This window comes from Tupaia chinensis, unplaced genomic scaffold, assembly GCF_000334495.1.
Source record: "Tupaia chinensis unplaced genomic scaffold, TupChi_1.0 Scaffold000272_1, whole genome shotgun sequence".
Lineage (NCBI taxonomy): Eukaryota > Metazoa > Chordata > Mammalia > Scandentia > Tupaiidae > Tupaia > Tupaia belangeri.
Window position 1 is genome coordinate 905,903 of NW_006159754.1, and position 22,806 is coordinate 928,708.

General features: G+C 35.9%; 1 protein-coding gene across 1 annotated transcript in view; it reads left to right on the forward strand.

Moving 5' to 3' along the window:
• The window catches only part of RNF13 (ring finger protein 13), a 126,867-nt gene that overhangs the window by 64,370 nt on the left and 39,691 nt on the right, over positions 1 to 22,806 (forward strand). The window contains 2 exon segments of the mRNA XM_014588282.2: positions 13,838 to 13,925; positions 19,849 to 19,939. Of these exon segments, the coding sequence (XP_014443768.1) occupies positions 13,838 to 13,925; positions 19,849 to 19,939 (179 nt within the window).

Here is a 22,806-nt window from a genome sequence, read left to right on the forward strand (position 1 = left end):
TGCTATTTGTGGAATATTGTGTCCTGGTTAATTCCAGTTCTGTTCAGTTGAGTTACATCTATTCTTATGCAGTACCATCTTGTCTTGATTACTGTTGCTTTGTTTAGTAGCTTTTGAAATAGGGAACTGCAAGTCTTACACTTTTGGTTTTTTTCAAGATTGTTTTGACTATTCTGGTTCTCTTGAATTTCCATATGAATTGTACTATTAGCTAAATTTCACTTCTGCAAATAAAATAGGAAACAAAAACAGAGTCATTGGGATGTTGATAGGTAGTTGAAATTGTAGATCAACTTAGGCAGTATGGACATCATAATAATTATGTTAAGTCTTCCAATCTGAGAACATGAAATGTCTTTCCATTTAAGTAAAGACATAAATTAAAGACATCTTTAATTTCTTACAGTGTTTTGAATTTAGCGAACAGGCCTTTCACATCTTTCTCTCTTTTTTTTTTAAATAATTATTTATCTATTTGTTATTATTATTATTATTATTTCACATGAGTTTTGCCAGAGAAAGACAGAAGAGTGAGAGACAGAGCGAGCGAGCAAGCAGCCACCAGGTTCAGGATTTGAACAACAGTCGACAATGTGGGAATTCCAGCCCTTTAACCACCACGCCATGTGCTAACCCCATCTTTTGTTTAATTTATACTTATGTATTGTTTTTGCTGCTACTATACGATGAGATCTTTTCTCCTCATTTTATTTTGTATTGTTTATTGTCGCTGTATAGAAACACAATTGATTTTTGTTTATTGATCTTTTATCTAACTACTTGACTGAACTTATTAGTTTTAGTAGTTAATTGAGATTCTTTTGAAGATTTTCAAATATAAAGGAACTTCAGAAGTTCATGATGGCCTAGGTGATGTAGTCTGTGGTATACCTGGCTGCTATGCTGGAGGCCGCATGGCTGACCATAAGTTCATATTCCTGGATTGGCCTAAAGACATGTAAGTTGTGTGTATAGGCACCTAAGATCTTGAGGAGCTAGAGAGCTGTGGAAAGGGGGGGTCACAGCATGATGAAACTCTATTGAGGGTTCTTTCTGCCTCTTTCTCTCTCTTGCATGCACATGCACACACTCTCTGTGGGGAAAAAACAATTAAAAAGCTCATGGTAAAATAGAATTAAAGTATGAACTTATTTTAATGTTAAAAAAAGAAATCTATGCATACCTTTTTTTTACAATATGTATTTTCAATGAACTTTAAAAGATTTCTTGTATAAGATGATACCATTTACATATAGTTTTGCTCCTATCTTTCCAATATAGATACCTTTTATATAATATTCTTGTCTATTTTTCCTGCCTAAAACCTCCTGTAGGATAGCAAATAGAAGCATCAGCAGTGGAATTCTCAATTTTTTGATTGTAGAAAACATTTAGTCTTTTACCCTGAAGCTGTGAATTTTTATAGATACTCTTTATCAGGTTAAGGAAATTGCATTCTATTTCTAGTTCATTGAGTACTTTTATGGAAGGGTATTGATCTTGTCAAATGTACAGTGTTATCTGTATCCTGTAGGTTTTGATAGCTTTTTCTTTTCATTTGTCTTAGAGTATGTATGTATTTATGTACTTTTATTTATTTATTTATTGGAGTGATTTTTGCTATGGAGTGCATGATCTCACTGAAACAGAAAACAAGAAGTCATTTCGTAGGGAGGATGGCCATATCCCAAATCCTTCTCCTCCATTCTCTCAGGATTTTGGACACATACGCACACGAATTCAATGAGTTTCAAGCCTCTGGGTCAACCATGTGGGAGTCCAGCACCCTATCCAATACGCTATCTGCTTGCCCCTACTTTAGCGTGTTAAAACTCTTCCTTGTGATTTAGTTTTTGACCCATTGGTTATTTAGGATTATGTCATTCAATTTTGACATATTTGTGTATTTTCCAAATTCCCTTCTGATACTGATTTTTAATGGGTCATCAAAAAAGCATGACATGTTTTTCTATGTAAAACGTGTCATGACTTTTCTGACAACCCAATAATTTTATTCCATCGTGGTTGGCAAATACACTTTGTCTGATTTCAATACTTTTAAAGTTATCAAGGAATGTTTAATGGTTCCTGGGGTCTGTCCTGTAGAATATGCACTTGAGAATGTTTATTCTCCTGTTGTCAGATGGAATGTTCTACCTGTTAGGTGTAGATGGTTTATAGTGTTGCTCTAGTCTTTTGTTTCCTTTTTGATCTTCTGGTCTGTTTTTCTATCCATTATTGAGAATGGGGCATTGCAATCTCTAACTATCATTTCTTTTTCATTTTTCCTTTATTTATGATAAGAGCACATGTGCACACAATTTACAGAGAGATGAGCACCCTCCACAGGGTCTGGTCCCACTGTAATTTCCTTCCTCCAGTCTTCCAGCCTTTTAGATCTTGGGCATTTGTGTACCTCCCCAGATTGTTTCAGGCTGACTGAACTGGGCATTCAAACTATGGCTGCCATATGGGATCCAGCTTCTTTTGAGCAGTGCATCACTACTGCATGTGGAGCCAGCCCTGTTTGTTTGTTTTTTAAGTTTATTTCTTCCATGAGGGAGAAAGATACAAAGAGACAGACAGACAGGCAGATAGAGAAACAGCACCCTCAATGGAGTCTTTTTTTAAAACATTAAAAAATTTTTTTTATACATTTAGTCACTGTATTATTATGTTACATTACATTACATTACATCTTGCAAAATGCAGTTTCCCAGCATGGACACACTGTATATTAGCACAGTTAAAGGTATTATCATATACATTATCATCAACAGATAATTTTCCATTTTTGTGTCCTTTAAATGTTTTTCTTCTTTCTTTTTACCCTTGATTCCCTTCCTCTCAACCTCCCCTGGAACAAGACGAGGCTGCCCACTTTCTCCACTCCTTTTCAGTGTAGTACAGAAGTCCTAGCCAATGCAGTCAGACAAGAGACAAAAATAAAAGGCATAAAAAATTAAAGGCATTCAAATAGGGAAATATAAGTGAAATGATCTCTATTTGCAGATGACATGATTATATAGAAAACCCAGAAGAATCCACACATCAAAAAACAAAAAAACTTCTTAAAGTGTCAAATGAATACAGTAAAGTGGCAGGATACAAAAATCTATAGCATTTCTGTAACCAACGGTGAACAGACTGAGGTAGAATTCAAGAAAGCAATTACATTTATAGTAACCACAAGAAATAAGATATTCAGGAATAAACCTAACCAAAGAAGTCAAAGACTTCTGCAAGGAAAATTATGAAAAACTAAAGAACAGAATCAAAAATGACACAAAATGGTGGGAAGACATCTCATGTTTCTGGATTGGAAGAATTAATATAATCAAAATCTTAATCCTACCCAAATTAACCTGCAAGTTTACCGCAATCCCAATATTATTACCAGAGATATTCTTCACAGACTTAGAAAAAACAGTCACAGAAATTTTCTGGAGTTATAAAAAGACCCTGTATTGCCAGAGCAATCCTGTGCAAGAAGAATAGAGGCATCTCACTCCCTGACCCCAAAATATATTACAATGCTATAATAATCAAAACAGCATGCTATTGGTACAAAAGCAGGCATGCAGAACAATGGAACAGAATGAAGACACCAGAAATAAGCCCCAAGACAAACAGCCAACTGATTTTTGACAAAGGGTACATCAATCCTGCGGGAAAAAGAAAATATCTTTACTCAACAGGGTCTTGGTATAACAATCCACTCCCAGCCAGCCTTGGCTCTCAGCACACCTATGTCTCGCATGATGAGGGAGGCCTCTGGATGAGAACCCAGACCCTTCCCACGTGGGTCAGCCCAGCATCATGTTTTACTGCTGTCCCACCAATCTCTGGTCTGTTGACCTCTTCCAACTATTTTATTGAATTTTGTGTATCTTTTAATCTCTTCATTTTTTTGTGTGGGATGTATTTTGGAGCCTTGCAATTAGATAATATATGTTTACGGCTCCTTTCTTCCTGACAGAAGGTACTATGAAATGTCATTCTTTGTTTAGTAAGTTTTTACCCTGAGGTCCAGTTTTGTGCTGTTTACATGGTATGTCTTTTCCTTTTATTTTCAACCTACTAGTGTCTGGTTAGGTGAAGTAGATAATACATAAATGGACTATGTTTTAAAATCCATTCTCTCAATCTGTTGTGATTGGGATGTTAAATCTATTTATATTGAATGTAATTACCTACAAGGTATGATTTCTACCTGTTACTCCTTACTTGTACTGTGTATTAGTACAGTTAAAAGTATTATCATACACATTATCATCAACAGATAATTTCCCATTTTTGTGTCTCTTAAATGTTTTGCTTCTTCTTTTTACCCTTGACTCCCTTTCTCTTAACTTCCCCTGAAACACTTTTTTTTAAAGATATTACTTTATTTTTTAAATTTTTATTAATTAATTAATTTATATTCATTCACTGAGCATTGTCACAGCATACAAAATGTGATTTCCCATTCAGAATATACTGCATAGTGGCTTAATCGTACATGTTTTCATCAATAATTTTCCATATCTAGTTTAATGTGTGTGTGTGTGTATTTTCCCCCTATTTATCATCCTCTGCCATTTCCCACCCTCCTCCTACACTGTCTCTGGTGTCTGCAATTGCTTTCCATTCTCCCCCCACCACACACATACATTTTATTGACTCACAAAATATCTTAATTAATATAATTACTTTAATTTTTTCTGAATCAAACTTTTTTTGTCCGTGATCTGAAGACTGGCGTTCTCAGAAACACTGGGCGTCTGCAGGAGATACATGTATGGTGGTGGTGGAGTATCTCCTGTCTGTCTGCCTAAAGTAATCCTGCTTTTGGGTTTGTTTATTCTTTGTTGTTTGAACATTACAAATTCTTTATGTAAGAGAATGATTTCTCACTTATTCTCTCTCTCTCTCTCCAGTAATGCTTTGTCTGAGCTGGTGGCTCGGGTTCCCTTACTGTTTTAAATTATGGTCCCTATTGATTTCGTTAGGCACTCTTTAGGTGGGAGACATGTTTGCTGTTAACCCCATGATGATTCATGTATAGTGGGTAGTTTTTTGTTTTTAAGCTTATCAGCCTGTGTTTTCATTTAACTTTCCAAACCCAGGAATCGTCTGTTCTGTGTTCCTGGTTTTGATCACTTTACCTTCTTGAAGCGTAATGATTATTTTGGCTAAAGGGGCAAAAGAGTGGAGAGAAATGTAGCTTTCATTAAGTCAAAGTGGGTTAACCGTTTTTCTAGTGTTTTTCTCCCTCTCAAATGTCCCATCATGGCTGCCCTTCTGTGTACCTACTGCTCCCTAACCAGAATCTGCTGCACTGTGTCTACCAGAAGTGCTGAGAATGAACCTTCACCATGTTGCTGTTAGGAAGGAAGAAGTCTGCATTCCTTTACCAACAAATAGAATGCTAACTGTAGAACTTTTGTAGATAACACTGTTAACAAAAATATTTTAAAATTATCAGTCTGAAATTTGAAGCCAAGTTTATACATAGGGAGTAAAATATTATGTCGTTGGAAGGTCATGACATATTTTCTATGCAAAAACGCATTATGACTTTTCTGATGCCCCAATAGATTGGTAGCAAAAAAGAAAACGAGGATGCTTTAAAGCCACTGAAGGTATCATTACTAAATGGGAGTTTAAGAAAATATAGTGATTTTCTTCTTAATGATTAAGCACTCAAAATCCATCTTGAGATAGATATTTTTATAATTATACCTAAACCAGAGTAGTCGAATCTCTCTTCTATTTGTTAATTTTTTCTACTTCTGTTTTTATTACTTTGCTTTAGTAAATAAAAGTATGACTTGTCATCAGAACTATTCTCTAAATCATGTTTTTATTGTACATGATTTTCAGTCTGAGTTATTTCAGTATATTCTATTTTTACTATTCAGTTAAAATAAAGTGCCTTTTTATACCTATAATATAAATGTTTATATAGTGAACTAAACCTAAGGTTGTGTTATCATTAAAATTAGAAGAGTATATTACATACATATTTAGTTAGTTAGTTAGTTAGTTTTAGTTTTGCCGTAGAGTGCGTGCATTACTGGAGAGACAGAGAGAGAGAGAGAGAGAGAGAGAGAGCGAGCGAGCGAATAAGTGAGAAATCATTCCCCAGGGTGGATGTCCATGCCATGGTCCCTTCTCCTCCATGAAGTGAATATATCTTAAATACTTACTATTCTGAATCAAACGTTTTTTTGTCTGTGATCTGAAGACTGGCGTTCTCACATGTATGGTGGTGTTGGAGTATCGCCTATCTGTCTGCCTAAAGTAATCCTGCTTTTGGGTTTGTTTATTCATTGTCGTATTCTTTATGTAAGAAAAAAGCAGTACTATAATTTAGATTAAAAATTTCAACTTTGAAATGTCAACTTGCATTTCAGATAACAAATGTTCTTGTTCTAACTGTCGGATTTTATATGAGCACCCAGACTGCTATCTGATAGAACAACTGGGCTCTTTCCAATGCTCCTTTCCACAGGCGGAATCCTCTCTGTTGCATTTTTATTTAGCACCTTTGCAGACGTGCAGCCTAGACTTATGCACAAGTCTGCTTATTTGTGGTGTCTCTTTCCAGAAAAGCAATGATGTACACCGACTTCAGATCAGGCACAGGCATTAAAGGGGATCAAAGGCTATACAAATATGAACGAGCCATGTTTTATTAGAAGTTTGCCTGTTTGTCTGCATCATAGTAGTAGATTTATCCCTGAAACTTGTCGGATGAATACATGAATAAATTAGCTGAAAATCTCTAAATTCTAAAGTTCCAATCTATTGTATTTCACCTGCAAGAACCTTGATACCTCTCAAATGTGGGAGGCTGAAAGCCAGTCCCTCCTGTTTCTCAATCCAAACAATATGTATTTCTCAGCTTTCCCATTTGTAGTCCAAGATACTCCCCAAGTTCTGTAGGTTCAAAAATTGGTTTTGAAGAAAAAAAGTATTTTTCACATCTTTGCTATCATGCTGCCTTGTCATAACAATCTCTTCTCTCTAATTCAACTAATCATTACCAGATTGTTTCAAAACATTGCTGTAGCCATGTCAACACCTTATTCCAAACCTACTCTAACTCTTGACAGAGGAGACCCTAAATCTTTTCCAAATGGCCAAGGTACTATACAATCTATTTCATTTTCCCCTCTCTTGCCTCACTTCTGACTATCTCCAACAGCAACAATAAAGATTTAATAGCATTGGTGGGACCAGCAGATGGTGTAATGGTTACATTGCTGGACTCCCACGTGGCTGACCATGGTTTGAGTCCTGGACCTGGCAGCTTGAAACTCACGCCGGGAGCATGTGCATGTGTGACCAAAATCCTGAGAGGAGAATGGAGGAGAAGGGATTGTGGCATGGCCATTCCCCCCCTGGGGGGTGATTTCTTGCTTTCTCTCTCTCTATCTCTCTCTGTCTCTCTGGTGAGTACATATGCCCTGTAGCAAAAATCTGTCTAAAAGAAAACAACTAATAACAACAGTAATAATCATAACCAATTTTTTTTTTTGAGAGGTTTTTGCTATAGGGCACCTATGCTCGCCAGAAAGACAGAGAGAAATAGAGAGACAGAAAGCGAGAAATCACCCCCCCCTCGGGGGGGGGGATGGCCATGTCACAATCCCTTCTCCTCCATTCTCCTCTTGGGATCTTGGGCACATATGCACACATACCCAGTGTGAGTTTAAGCCACTGGGTACAGTACTCGAACCACATTCGACTATATGGTAGTCCAGCGACATAGCCATTATGCCAACTGCTCGTCCCAATCATAACCAATTTTATTTAGTATCTTCCAGGCACCATTTAGGCACTATATTAATTACTTTATGTATATTAAAATTTAATCCTCAGAATGACCCTTTGATTGGGTATATCATCATACTAATTTTATAGAAGGTTAGTCTTGCATAAGTTTATACAACAATCCAGATAGTCTAGTTCCAAGCTTCTGTACTTTTACCTACTCTGCTTTTCTACCTGTCAATACCCCTCCTCTTTAAGTCAGGTCACTGTGTGGTTTTTGTTTTGTTTTAAATATGTCTTTAAATAGGCCATATGTCTTGCTGTATCTTCTGTGTGAAAAATTTTTCTCAATTTTTTCTATTGTTAACCCACATTTCTTCTCTTTGTTGAGGTGTAATTGAAGTTTCATAAAAATCTCTAATAGGTACTTCACCTCATACTATTTTGCTCTCTACGTTTCTACAAACTCAGCCTCAATATTGTAATGCATTTCTTCTTGGCTTGTGCTGTTGTACTTACAGGTTTGTTCCTCCAGCCCACAATGGTGTAAAAGATCAATGTTATCTGAGTCTTAATAATTTTTCACTTAGGTTTCTCTTCCTAGACATTTGTAAAAATAATAGATAAGATTAGCCGTCCTGGCTCTTATCATAGCTTAGCTCTAAGTGGGACATGGGGGCAGTTTTATTTATCCTTCTTTCCTTATTTCTAAAATATGGAAAAGGATACATTACACTGGTGGGTATTAGAGGTCATATGTATAATGCACTAACAAATAGGGGTTTCTTTTATTCATATAGCCTTTGATCTGGAGCCTCATTAAATATGCCCTATCAGTAATTTCCACAACTCAATGCCCATGTTTCCTTCAAATAATTTCTTTTCGTGCTCATCTTAACAGTGCAATCAATTATTTTTTTAAGGCATGTTTTACTTGTGTTAGTATTAACAGTTTGTTCATTCTGGAAATAAGATGAACTATTATTAATACATCATTTCCAGGGTTCCTTTTAGAACCCGTCTTGTTGAAGACTCTTCCATTAGCAGTCTTATCTTCTGACATACTGCTTATTTATAATAACAAGCCAGCGGTCTTCTATTTCTTTGAAACTCTTGGTTAAGTGCCACCTTGTCTACATAATTTAGTTGCTTCTGATTGTTGATTAGATGTAAAATACTCAGTGCCTTTATCATAATTTGAGCTAAGAGCACTGATCAGTCTCCTTATAAAGGCAGGTTGACAATACAATTCAGAAGACTTTATGTAACGTTCAGTTTGGATGGCTGTTTTGGATTTATTTTTTTTCACTGTGTGTACTTTTGTTCATGAATCTGAGTTCTTTGCTTTCATCTGACACTATGTGTTTGAGCTTACATCTTAAGAATGAAAAACATTGCACATTCTTACTAAACCATTTAGGTTTTATTTCCGCTTTGTATGTTCTTAAAAATACCAGCTGCTGCTTAGTTGAAAATGTAATTTAATTTGACTGACACGAGTTTTATAGTTCATAAACATGGGTATATTTTCCTTGTTTGTATTCATAAGCCTGTTGGTCCATATGTTAATGTGTTCCTTGATTTAATTCCATTTCTTTTATTTTACGCGTCAATAAAAACACAACAAAAACCTTGGAGAAGTCTTCATACTTGTTAAAAATGTGAAAACATGCTTCTATTTTTAGAGTTTACATGATGCTTATAGAATTCCTTCCCATTTTTGTGATTTTTCTAATTTTCTATTTTAGGATTTTTAAATTTTGTTAGATGTCATTTTATATTGTATTCATAGAAACAATTGCATTTTGGATGCATAAAATAAATGTTTTTCCTCAGTTGCTTGGTACAGTTTTTAGAACTTAATAGCTAGATTTAATTACACACACGCACACACAGCAGATTGCTGTAAATCAATTAATTTATATCAGTAGTTGATAATATTGCATCATTGGAAAAATCATAATGCATTTTTTGCATAGAAAAACCTAGAAAAATATGTTACAACTTTTGTGACGACCCAATAATTTGGGAGTGAGAAAGTCTCTCACAAGATTGATGATTATTTTGTCTTGTCCTACCAGGAAAGGTCTTATGTAGACATCTGTGGGACCTCCTGAAGGCCTGTTTTGGAAATGGGATAGTACATGTATACATAAGTTAAATATGAGGCACTATGTAAGCTCTTGACGAATAATATAAACAAGTTACCATAAGTAAGTAGGGAACAATTAATGTGGGTACTTGGAGATGCCATGTGGGACAGGGTGTGGGTCCATGCAGATGATGGAATTTGATGCCTTGATAAGCGATCAAAAGATAAAGGCTGTTTGAGGCTGAAATGGTAGTATGAACAGGTACACAGAGGGAAGAAAGCACCTGATTTGTTTGGATATTCATAAATAGGATAATGAATGTTACTGAGCTGCCTTTGAATTTTCCATTGTGCCCAGCACACAGTATTGTATTCATTACATAAATTCAACAAACACTTGTTGAAATGGGGACCAGCAGATGGCCTAATGATATGTTGCTGGACTCCCACGTAGTCAACTGCGGTTCGAGTCCTGGACCTGGTGGCTTAAAGACTCATGCCAGGCACATGTGCACACATGCCCAAAACCCCGAGAGGTGGTCGGAGAAGAAGGGATTGCAATGTGGCCATCCCCACCAGGGGGTGATTTCTCACTTTCTGTCTCTCTTTCTGGCAAGCACATGCATCCTGTAGCAAAAATCTCTCTTAAATAAACACACACACACACACACACAAAACAAACAAAAAAACAATAAAACTTATTGAAATGAACTACAATTTTTTTTCTAGTTTGCACATACTCACTAGAGAGAGATAGAGACAGAGAAAGAGAAAGTAAGAAAGCACCTTCCACAGGGCATGGCCATACCACAGTCCTTTCTCCTTCATTATCCTCTTCAGATTCTGGGCATGCACACACATGTGCCTGGTGTGTCCTTCAGGCTACTGGGTCTAGGACTTAAACCATGCAGTCAGCATGTGGGAACCAACCACCTTAATCTTCATGCCATGTGCTGACTCATACAATTTTTACTTTTTAAAAATTATAACAATATATTTTGTATTTTATCGTAATTGGCAATCTATAATTATGTAGGGAACTTCAAAAAGTTCACGGAAAAATGGAATTGAAGTTACACATTTATTTTGGTCCAAAATATTTTAAAATCCACACGCAGTTTCTTTTTTTTTTTTTTGGAGAGATTTTCACTGTAGGGCATGTGCGCTCGCCAGACAGACAGAGAGAGACATAGAGACAGAAAGCGAGAAATCACCCCCCAGGGGGGATGGTCTCACTGGAATCCCTTCTCCTCCACTCTCCTCTCGGGATCTTGGGCACGCACGCACACGCGCCCGGCATGAGTTTTAAGCCACCGGGTCCGGGACGCGAACCGCGGTCGACTACGTGGGAGTCCAGCGACATAGCCATTACGCTAACTGCTGGTTCCCCCACGCACAGTTTCTAAGTAGTATTTTTAAAATGAACTTTTTGAAGATGGCTTATACATTTATGGGATACAAAGTGATGTCATGATTTTTTAACACAATGTGTAATAGTTAAATCAAATTATTAACATTACCCAACACCTCAACACCCTTATTTTTCCCCATTGAACATTTGCATTTTAGTGATATTGAGCATTTTCTAAATTTGACTACCGGCCATTTGTATGTCTTTTGAGAAATTTTTATGTAAATCCCTTAATCCATTATTAATTGAATTTTTGTTTTTTTTTTCTGGACATTAAGTTGTTTGAACTCCTTATATATTTTAACCCTTCACTGGTTGTATGTCTTACAAATATTTTCTTTTAATCCTTAAGTTGTCTCTGTACAGTTAATTGTTTTCTTTGCTGTACAGAAACTTTTTAGATTTCCCCCCCCTCTACTTTTGGGGTCAAATCCAAAATATTATTGGTCAGACTAATGACGAGTAATTTTTCCTCCTTGTTTCCTTATAGTAATTTCACAGTTTCTGGTCTTATGTTTAAGTCTGTAATCCCATTTTTTTAAATAAGGGCCCAATTTCATTCTTCTACATGTAGATATCCAGTTTTCTCAAAACTTCTTATTGAAGAGATTATCTTGGCACCTTTCTTGAAAATTGATTGACCACTCATGTGTGGATTCATTTCTGGGCTCTCTGTTTTGGTCCATCGATCAGTGGATCTTGTTTTATTGCCGGAACCATTCTTTTTAAATTTCTATAGCTTTGTAGTAAAGGTTGAAATTAAACAGTATGATATCTTCAGCCTTGGTCTTTTTGCTAATGATTGCTTTGGCTATTCAGGATTTTTTTTTTGTGATTCTCTATGAATTTTAAGTTTAGTTTTTAAATTTATATCAGTAATGATGTTGAAATTTGATAGGGATTGCAAAGTCTGTAGATAACTGCTGCACTGTGAAACTGGCCCATTTTTTTGTTTTTAATGGAGAGGTTTTTGCTATAGGGCACGTGCACTAGCCAGATAGAGAGACAGAAAGCGAGAAATCACCCCCCAGGGGAGATGGCCACGCCGCAATCCCTTCTCCTCCATTCTCCTCTCGGGATCTTGGGCACGCATGCACATGTGCCTGGTGTGAGTTTAAGCCACTGGGATTCGAACCGCAGTTCCACTACATGGGAGTTCAGTGACATAGCCATTATGCCAATTGCTGGTTCCGATCCTCATTTTTAAAGGAAAGTTTATTTGTTTATTTCATGAGAAAGACATAAATAATCTTGACAGGGTCTTCCCACACTGCAACCCCATCCACTTCACCCATTTCCTAGTCTTCTAGTCAGCCAGAATCACAGGCGTATTTGGGGGTGCACCCAGTATATCTAGGTTGATTCAAGATCTGCGTTGCCCTACCACTGTAGCTGGGCCTGATATTTTATTTTGCTAATGGTGTAAATAGCATATGAAATGTACTTCAGGTCAGAGTTTATTTTTATTTATAACAGATTATTATTTTTAAAGTGAGGTATGTTTTTCAGTTCTCTTCAAGTATTTCATGTAAGAAAATTCTGCCACATATCCAGCCATGTTCTATGGTGCAAAGATTACTACATTGGAGGCTAACTTTAGGGAAAATTAAATAACTAGATCGTATCCAAGTAAGTAACTTCAGGCTGGAGATATTCAATATTTGTAATAGTTTGAAAGTCTTAGAAAGGAATTTTAAAGAACATTTTTCTTCTGTTTACTATGAAGAGGGTACATCTGCTTACTTGTATGTATGCGCGAGAGAGCGAGAGAGCGAGAGAGCGAGAGAGAGAGAGAGAGAGAAAAGAGAGTAGAGTAGAATGGAGGGAGTGAGGAAGGCAGAGAAAAGAAGCATCCCCTTATGGGGTCTGGTCATACTGCAGTCCTTTTTCTTCTAATTCTCCATCCAGTTAGGATCCTGGCAACCATAGGGGTGGGATTTGAACCCTGGTCAGCCATGTTTGATCAGGCTTCCTCTTCCTCTGCAGCACTGCAGGGTCAGCCCAGATTGTAAAGAACAGTGCTGGTAATTAAGTTAATAATGAATGATAATCGCTTTTGTTTGACTCACTTCTATATGTTAGACATGTTATTAAGCATTTAAAAAGTGTTATTTTATATATGCAAAAATATTGTCATTAACCATTTTAAAGTTTAGAAAACTGAGGATTAAAAAAGAGTAATTTGCATGAATTTATCCCACTAATAAGTGGCAGAGGTGGAATTAAATATAGAAGGTGTGATGACTTCTGAGCCATGCACAGCAAGTCTGTCTCTTTCAGGGTAGACAGATTTATTGCTTTGAGTCCTTTTGATGTTCTAGTTTGTATCCCTAGCCTTTATTTGCACTTGATTTTACTTAATGTTATGAGTGAAATCAAGAAGATATCTGAAGTCCTTGATAATCATTCATAAAAACATCCATTATACTTCAAGAACACACCTGAGATTTATTCCTGTTTATACACATAACCTAGTCTTGGATATGGACTAGTTGATTTATATTTATTGATGTTGAGGGACATAATGATAAACATTTATCTTCCTCATAACGTGACCGTTTCCTGACTTGCAGGTCTTAAATGCTCAGAGAGCAGGATACAAAGCAGCCATAGTTCACAATGTTGATTCGGATGACCTCATTAGCATGGGATCCAACGACAGTAAGTACAGGTATCACTTTTCTTCTCCTGTTTGACAGACCATTTGAAACTGAAAGCTGGCAGGATTTTCTTTCCTTCATTTTCTATTTAAAGAGCAAAACTTCATCTCTACAAGATAATTCCCAGTTCCTAACTGTCCTAAAATTGTCTTGGGACAATTTTATTCTTAATTAGAGGTGGAATTGACTTGTTTTTTCCTGGACAGTTCATTTCTTTTCCCTATGTGTGATATTTATTGATATTTTGGTTAAAACCATAGGAAAATCAAAACTTTAAATAAAGGTTAAAAATGTTGAATTAAGACTGCCGTAGAAGAGTTTTTGTGATTTTATTTAGAGATTTTTGGATTTTAGGACCTAAGGGTTACTAAATAGCATTGCTTTCATGGAATTTCAAAGTCACGTTACACCGGTTGGCTATTAAGTCCTTGACATACATGGACATGTCCATAGTTTTAAACTAAAAATGGGAATATCTTTCTTTACTTTCTACTAAACATTAGCTTGTAGGGGAATGGAGCCAATTTTAATGAAATAATTGGCTTTAATCAGACAGTGACTTTTGAAGTATCTGTTTCAGTTAATGTGGTTTCTATCATTCAGAGCACTGTGGGTTTTATCAAAATCTTTCTAATTGCAGCTAACATGATTCACCATCTGTATTCATGATTAGATCTTTTATTTTTGTTTTTCTTTTAGCACATAACCATAGTATTTTATGTTCCATTGATCGTACATTTAAGGCGCGCGTAGAGCAAGATAAAGAGCTTAGATTAGATATGTAGCCATGGACGGATACGTAATACGTTGGAATGCATTTAGAACTTTAAACAGCTACATCTTCAGTAGGAAATATTTTATAATTCTTAGTCAAAGATACTATCTTCATAGCCTGTGACAGTGTTTGTTGTTGTTTGGCCTTCTTACCCTTAGTATAATGAGACAGCATTATAATGTATAAAAAGTAGAATTTACTAATGAGTTCCTTATTTAATTTTTTTTTCCTGACATTTTTGCCATAGGACATGTGTACTTGCTGGAGAGACAGAGAAGGAAAAAGTGAGAAATCACACTCCCCTCCCCCCCAGGGATAGAGGGGATGGCTGTGCTGCAGTCCCTTTTCCTACATTCTCTTCTTGGGATTTGGGGCATGTACGCACACCAGCCTGGTATGAATTTCAAGCCGCCGGGTCTAGGACTTGAACTGCTGTCGGCCATGTGGGAGTCTAGCACCTTAACAACTATACCATCTGCTGGCCCCCTCTTAGTTAATTTCTTTATACAGTATTTTAAATTATCATTTAAAATTTCTAGCTGATTAAATCTTTGTGATTGTAGAATCTATGAAGTACCTCTAAGAAGTTCTTTCATTTCAGGAACAGTTAGTTTGACAACCACTGCATGAGAATTAAGAGGACTTACTCAATTAAGAGATTTTACTTAGCAAATAACTAGTTCAGTTGGTACTGCAGATTTGACACATTTTTTTCTTTGCCTCTTTTAATTATCTCCTTAAAAAAAAATGTATCCAATGTGATACATTCCAGGTCAGTAATTCTTGTCATTTGTTTGCATTACTGGAAAAGTGGAGAGCACACATACTCTGGAGGTAGGCCTGAATTCTAATTTAAGCCCCCAGTTGTAATTTCTGTATAGTTTTTTTTTTCTTTTTTTTTTTTTTTTTTTAGAGGTTTTTGCTATAGGGCGCTTGCGCTCGCCAGAAAGAAACAGCGAGATAGAAAGCAAGAAATCACCCCCTCGGGGGGATGGCCACACTGCAATCCCTTTTCCTCCATTCTCCTCTTGGGATCTTGGGCACGCATGCACACGCACTCGGCGTGAGTTTAAGCCACCAGGTCTGGAACTCGAACAGCAGTTGACTACATGGGAGTCCAGCGACATAGCCATTACGCTAACTGCTGGTCCCATCTTTTGACATGTTTATAATAAAAATTTTGCAGACTGAAAGTGTTGGTTCCCTTTAGCACCTATTTTGTCTTATGATACCATAAAACCTTTTTGTAATAATCATGTCAGTTCCTAAGAAAAATGTGCTAAATATTAAAAGTAGCACATAGCCATATAATCCTGCTGTTGCCATGGAAATGTTCCAACTGAATTGTTATATTTCCGAGATTACTCAGAATTTGGGTTCTCTACTTGATTGTTTAGGTTACTTTCTGCAATATTTTGCTTCATCCTCACCTGTGAAAGTGTGTTTGAACACTGAATATCCAAAGGCAAATGTTGTAAAGCTCTTTACCATTTTTATCTTTTCTTACTTGATAGAAGAAAGAGATTTATCAAAAGGGACCTATATCTATTCCTGTCGTTCCCAACTACAAGGAATATTGGTGTTTACCTAGGAGTGGAGGTTTCAATGTCTTGAAATAAAAGGAATTTTTAACGCTTCTTGTTGGCAACACTTCACACAAGGAATGTACCCATTTTTATTTCAGTCAGGGCATAGGATGGGCTAACTCACTGAGCCAGTAACATTCTTCATCTTCAGGAGGAGGCAGAGTGTGGTGGGAAGAACACCAACTTTAGAACCAGAACACGAGGTTTTATTCCAGGCTAGTCGATAGATGAACCAGCCTGCTTCCTTCGGGGGAAATTGTTAACTTAGATTCATTATTTTCGTTTATAAAAATACGAATGACTTTAATTCTTGTTTGCCCTCACAAGGTTGTGAAGGTCATATGAGAAAAGATATCTGAGGTCATCTAGGCCATGGTAGTGCAGGAAGAGCTTAGATAAGGAGTCAAGAGCCTCAAGTGTGTTTCTAGGCTGTGCAGATTCCTAACTATGTAACCAGGCCAAATTATCAGAATCTCTGGGTTTCTTACTTCTCCTTTTTTCCATGCCTTGTTTCATAAACAAATATTGTTTAGCAGCATACCGTTTTAGGCACCGTGACTATAGCAGGGAATGACAAAGGCTCTGCTTTTATGCCTTTCATTGAGGTTACAGAGCAGTAGTTAAGAAAGTGCTTTCTGCCAGGCTTCGAATCCCAGCCTTACCATCTAATAACTGTGTGACCTTGGCTATGTAACCTAACATCTCTGTGCCTCTGTTTCTGATATGTGAAATGAGGATGATAATAGTACTTACCTTACTGGGTTGTTGTGAGGATTGACTAAATTAAGAATTATGAAGCATCTGAAGACTACTTGGTTCTTAGCCATCATTTAATTATTCATCAGTTTTTATTGTTGATATCATTATTATTATATTCTAAGGTGGGGGAGAAAAAGGGAACATATAATCAAATAGATGTACTATAGTGTCAAGAGCTATGATAAAAAACATAAACTGATGGGATTTAGAGTGGCAGGAATGAGAGGAATGACCTTATAAGGTCATTCAGAGAACGCACTTATGAGACACTGAGATTTGAGCACAGTTCTTTTTTTTTTTTTTTTAGAATTATTTTATCTAACTTCGTTTATTTATTTCAACTTAGCCAGAGAGGGACAGAGAGAGAGAGTGTGTGTGAAAGCAAGCCTGCAGGTCTGGGACTCAAACTGTGGTCAGCCATGTGGGAGTCCAGAGCCCTTAACTACCATACCACCTGCCAGCCCCAATATTTGAGCATAATTCTAAAGTGAGAGGCTGAGTCATGCAGATTTTTGGAGGAGGAGTGTTCCAGAGAGGGAACAGCAAGTTCAAAGGCTTGCTTGGTGTTTCTAGGGTGTGGCAGAAAGCCACAGAAAGAACAACAGGGAGACAGTGGCAGGGAGTGAGCATACACAAGGAGCCAGGGGCAAATTATGTTGAGCCTTGAAGGTCACCATATGGGCTTTGGAATTGATTGTGAATAGTTTTAAAAGAGGGATGTGAGATGATCTGACATCTTTTCGAAGGATCCCTTTGGCTGTTCAGAGTAGACTGAAGGTGAAAGATGGACAAGAGTACTGGCAGAGACCATCCACGGAATTGCAGCAGCATTGGGCAGGGATGGTGGCAATTTGGAGTATTTGTAGTCAGAGTAATGAAAAGTGCTGGGATTGTGGGTATATTCTGAAGTTGATAAGATGATAGGGAATAAAGAAAAGGGAGGAATATAGGAAGTTGTTCTGTTTGAGAAACATTAAGTTTGAAATATCTACTAGGCAATAGGGTAGTATTGAATAGGCACTTGAATACATGAATCTGGAGAGATTGAGGCTGGCCATTTCAAATTATAATTTATCTGTGATATAATAATGCTGTTTGGCAGTATGTACTTCACAGAGTTGTTTTATAAATCAAAACTAAAACTTAGTGTTTTTTAGAAGTATTTTGTGAACTAGAGTGTGTTTGGTTTTTCAGTAGGTAAATAATCCTACAGTCTTCATGAAGGCTATTGATATTTGCATACAGCATTTTGACCTCCATCTTCTTACTAAATTGAGGCACTTCCTATATCTCCTTAGATATCATAATTCAAAGAGATGATGTAAGTCCATTATGTATAAGCCAGTAGTTATGAGCCAAAAGTTCTTTCTTCACTTTATGTGAGCACCTTCATGAAAGAAAGCATTTTACAAAGGGTATATAATTCCAAGGTTTTTAAAAATAATTATTTAATTTTATTTATTCATCCATTCATTTTAGTTTAAACACACACACACACACACACACACACACACACAGAGAGAGAGAGAGAGACAGAGACAGAGACAGAGAGAGAGAGAGAGAGAGACAGAGAGAGAAAGGGAAAGTGAGAAAGCAAGTCAGCAGTTTCAAGACTTGAATCATGGTTGACCATGTGGGGATGTCCAGTGCCTTAACCACCATGCCACCTGCTGGTCCCTAATTCCAAGTTTTAAGTATCAAATAAAAAAATTTTAAACCGACATGTTGTATAGAAAAATCTCCTAGCAAGGTAGACAATACTGCCCTAAAGTATGTATAATCCTATAATAAAGCCTTTACAGTTACTAAAAGTGATGAGATAGATGTGTATTTACTGACTTGATAGGATATCTGAGGTACATCATTGAGTGGGAAAATTGTACTATCTATCCTGCTGTTGTATGATCCCATTGATATAAATTTATTGGGCCCATTGATATTAAAACAGTACTTAAAATCTCTTTGACTAACCAGTTTGGTTCTTGTCCTCTTAAGAGTATATGTGTATATGTGTGTGTGAGAATTTTTTTTTTTTTTTTGTCTATTCCTTAGTAATGGGTAATTTTTACAAAATTCTTTTTTGATAGCATTTGATTTTGGTTTTGAATGTGGGTATAGAGTCAGCTTTCTTAAGATACAATCAAAACACAAAGCTTTACCATGAACTTCATGCTTAGGAGGAAGTAGAAATTTACCCAGCTTTCTTGACCTATTCTCTCAACCTCTGTCAGCCTTTCATTCTGGAAAGATAGAGATTATGTGGTGTTATTTTAAAGACTGTTGTAAAGTGGTGTTTTCTTACATTCTCTGGCTTATATCTCTCCTGGAAATGGGTATGTAAAAGAAATTTTTTCTCTTTTAAGGATTAAGGCTTATATGGGAAAACAGCCTAGAGTTTCTTTCTCTAACAGTTTAAGTTATGTATACAGAGGAAGAAACCAAATGGGAGTAGTAAAATTTGTCTCAGTTTCATGGGACTGTATTAAATTAAGTGAGGTGATTTTATATATATATATATATATATGTGTGTGTGTGTGTGTGTGTGTGTGTATGTGTGTATGTATATATATACATTTTATATATATATACATGCACACATATATATAAAATGTTACCATTTGCTGTAAATATAACAATATTTTCAATGACTTTGATGATAAGCATAAATCTGTAATTTAGAAAATCAACCAATAGATAACTAAAGTTGATGGTAATTGTTGTTGCATTTGCTACTATTGTGACTAAAGGTCGATTATATACTAAGTTTAGGCTTTTACGAATAATTTTATTATTCTTCTATACAGTTGACGTGTTAAAGAAAATTGACATTCCATCTGTCTTTATTGGGGAATCATAAGCTAATTCCCTGAAAGATGAATTCACATATGAAAAAGGGTAAGTAATGACTAGAAAAAATAATCATGTACACAAAATTCTTTTTTGAATTAGCTTAGAATGATATAATGTTAATTATCAAGGTTATGTTTTAGAATGAACTCTATTATGCTAAATTATATCTTTTCAAATCATGATTTTAAGATTTACTGTATTGAACTGTTTCTTCTGCACAGTTGATTATAGGATGAAAAAATATTTTTGTAAAAGTAAGTAAACCATGTTGTTAAAAAGATAACAAAACTTTCCATTTCACAGTTTAATCAAACCACTGGAGTTTAAAACAATGTAGTTTACATTTATATGAAGTTTTCTATTAAGAAACGTTTGTATTTTTTTAAAAAGAAATTTATTCTACAAGTACATAATCAAAAACTCAGTGTGTTAAGTGACTAACTTTTACAAACACAAAAGTCAGCTTTCAATTTTAAGTTTGTTTTGGAATAAAAACTTCTATGTGGAATTTTCCCCCAAAATATTTCACCGAAAGGTTAACACACAGACTGACATTTATTTAAAACAAAGCATACCTGTCTCATCAAATACAGTGAACAGTGCAACGAACACTTCAGAGTTTCTTTCATGAAACAGATTTCTAAAACATAGCGGGCAGGAACAAGCTTTGACTAAAAGGAACAATAACAAAAATATTAAAAATAAAGTTAGCTAATATTTATTGAGCGCAAGTGTCAGGCATTTATGAAAGCAAGACTTATAAATTTGTTATCCATTTAATTCTACAGCAACCCGCTACAAGTTGTTATTATCACTTATTACAGTGTACATTTGCTAAAATAGGAATCCCATACAAAGAAATCCAATTCTAATTATTTAGAAGAAAAAAAAAAGCCAGGAATATTTTAGTTTAGAGAGAGAGAGAAAGTGAGAAAGCAAGTCACCAGGTCTGGGACTCAAACCATTAAAAGAAGAGGGCAAGGTTTTTTGTTTACAGTTTTCATCCATACAGTATTGATTTTTTCTGGAGAATTTATAAGAATTCATTTTAAGAATATCTGTAACATTCATAAAAATACAACATATAAATCTCAGAAAATTTCAGAGTCAGTGTACTACAAATGGTTCTCTCTGAGCCTAGTACTATCAAATTATTAATAGGAACAAAAAATAAAAATTTAACAATATCCCTATAGATACAATTTTTTTTTTTAATTTACAGATAATCCAGTTAACTCTATTATGCTAAATTATATCTTCCAATATAACTGGAAATCGGAAGTTCTTTCATTTAAAAAATTATTATTATTATTAATTATGATTTATTTACATATAGTCAGAGTATATCATTGTGGGCTATGGTGTAGTTTTTAAAGCATACATATAGTGTACAGTAATCAAATCAAGGATATACTCATGTTTATCTTCTTCAACATTGAATATAACATTGTGTTGTACACATTTGTGAATAACTTTTTAAAAAAACATATATAACATTGTCCATACTTTTTGCTGCACTGCGATATACCATCCCATAGCCTCTTCTTCTTATTTATCTGCATTCTTGGGTCAATTATGAATGTTATCACAAACCTCCACCCATCCTTCCTCAAGCAACTACTACGATTTATCATTACTCTATATCTCTGTGATTTCAAGGCCTTCAGTTCCCACCGTAGAGTGTGGACGGACATTCAATATATATGTTAAGTGGGACAGATGGTATTTGTCTGTCATAGTCTGGATTATTTCACTTAGCATTGTATCTTCTAGGTTTATGACAAATGACAGGATTTTATTGTTCTTTTTTAAAAAAAATTTAATTATTTAAATAATTAAACAGTGAGAGAGAGAGAGAGAGAAAGAGAGAAAGTGAGAAAGCAAGTCACCAGGTCTGGGACTCAAACCATGGTTGACCATGTGGAAGTCCAGTGTATATGTTAATTCTATTTTTAGATTTTTGAGGAACTTCTGTGATTTTTTTCACATTAACTATACTCATTTACATTTCCACTAGCAGGGCACAGGGCACAAGGGTTCCCTTATCTCGGCAACCTTGCCAGTACTTTTTATTCTTTGTTGTTGTTGTTTTTATCATAGCCATTCTGGGGTTAGGTGATATCTATTAATGTAGATTTTGCTTGCATTTCCTTGTGATAAGAGAAGTTGAATATTTTTTCCTGCTTTTTAGCCACTCATACATCTTCAGTAGAGTTGTCAGTTCAGCTCAATCGCCCTGTTTTGATTGTATTATTATGGAATGGAGGCGCTGTGTGTGAACTGTTTTCAGTTCTTTTTATATTCTGGTTTTTATTGATTGTCTAAAGTATACTTTGCAAATATTTTCTCCCATTTTGTGGAATGTCTATTTATCATTTCCTTTGCTGTGCAGAAGTGTATTAGCTTGATGTAATCTCACATATCTATTTTCGGTGTTATAGCCCTTGCTTTAGGGATCTTATTCAAGAAATCATCATCAACTACAGTATTTGAAGTGTCTCTTCAGTGTTCTGCTCCAGTAGTTTTATGCTTTATGTTTAAGTCTTTTGACTTAATTTTTATAAATAGTGAGAGATGGGGGTCTAATTTAATTTCCTGCAGATAGCTATCCATTTTATCCAACATCATTTATTGAAAAGACTTTCTTTCCTCCACTGGATTGTCTTATATCCTTTGTCAAAAATTAGTTGGCTGGGAACCAGCAGTTAGCGTAATGGCTATGTCGCTGGACTCCCACGTAGTCGACCGCGGTTCGTGTCCCGGACCCGGTGGCTTAAAACTCACGCCGGGCGCGTGTGCGTGCGTGCCCAAGATCCCGAGAGGAGAATGGAGGAGAAGGGATTGCGGTGTGACCATCCCCCTCTGGGGGGTGATTTCTCGCTTTCTGTCTCTATGTCTCTCTCTGTCTGTCT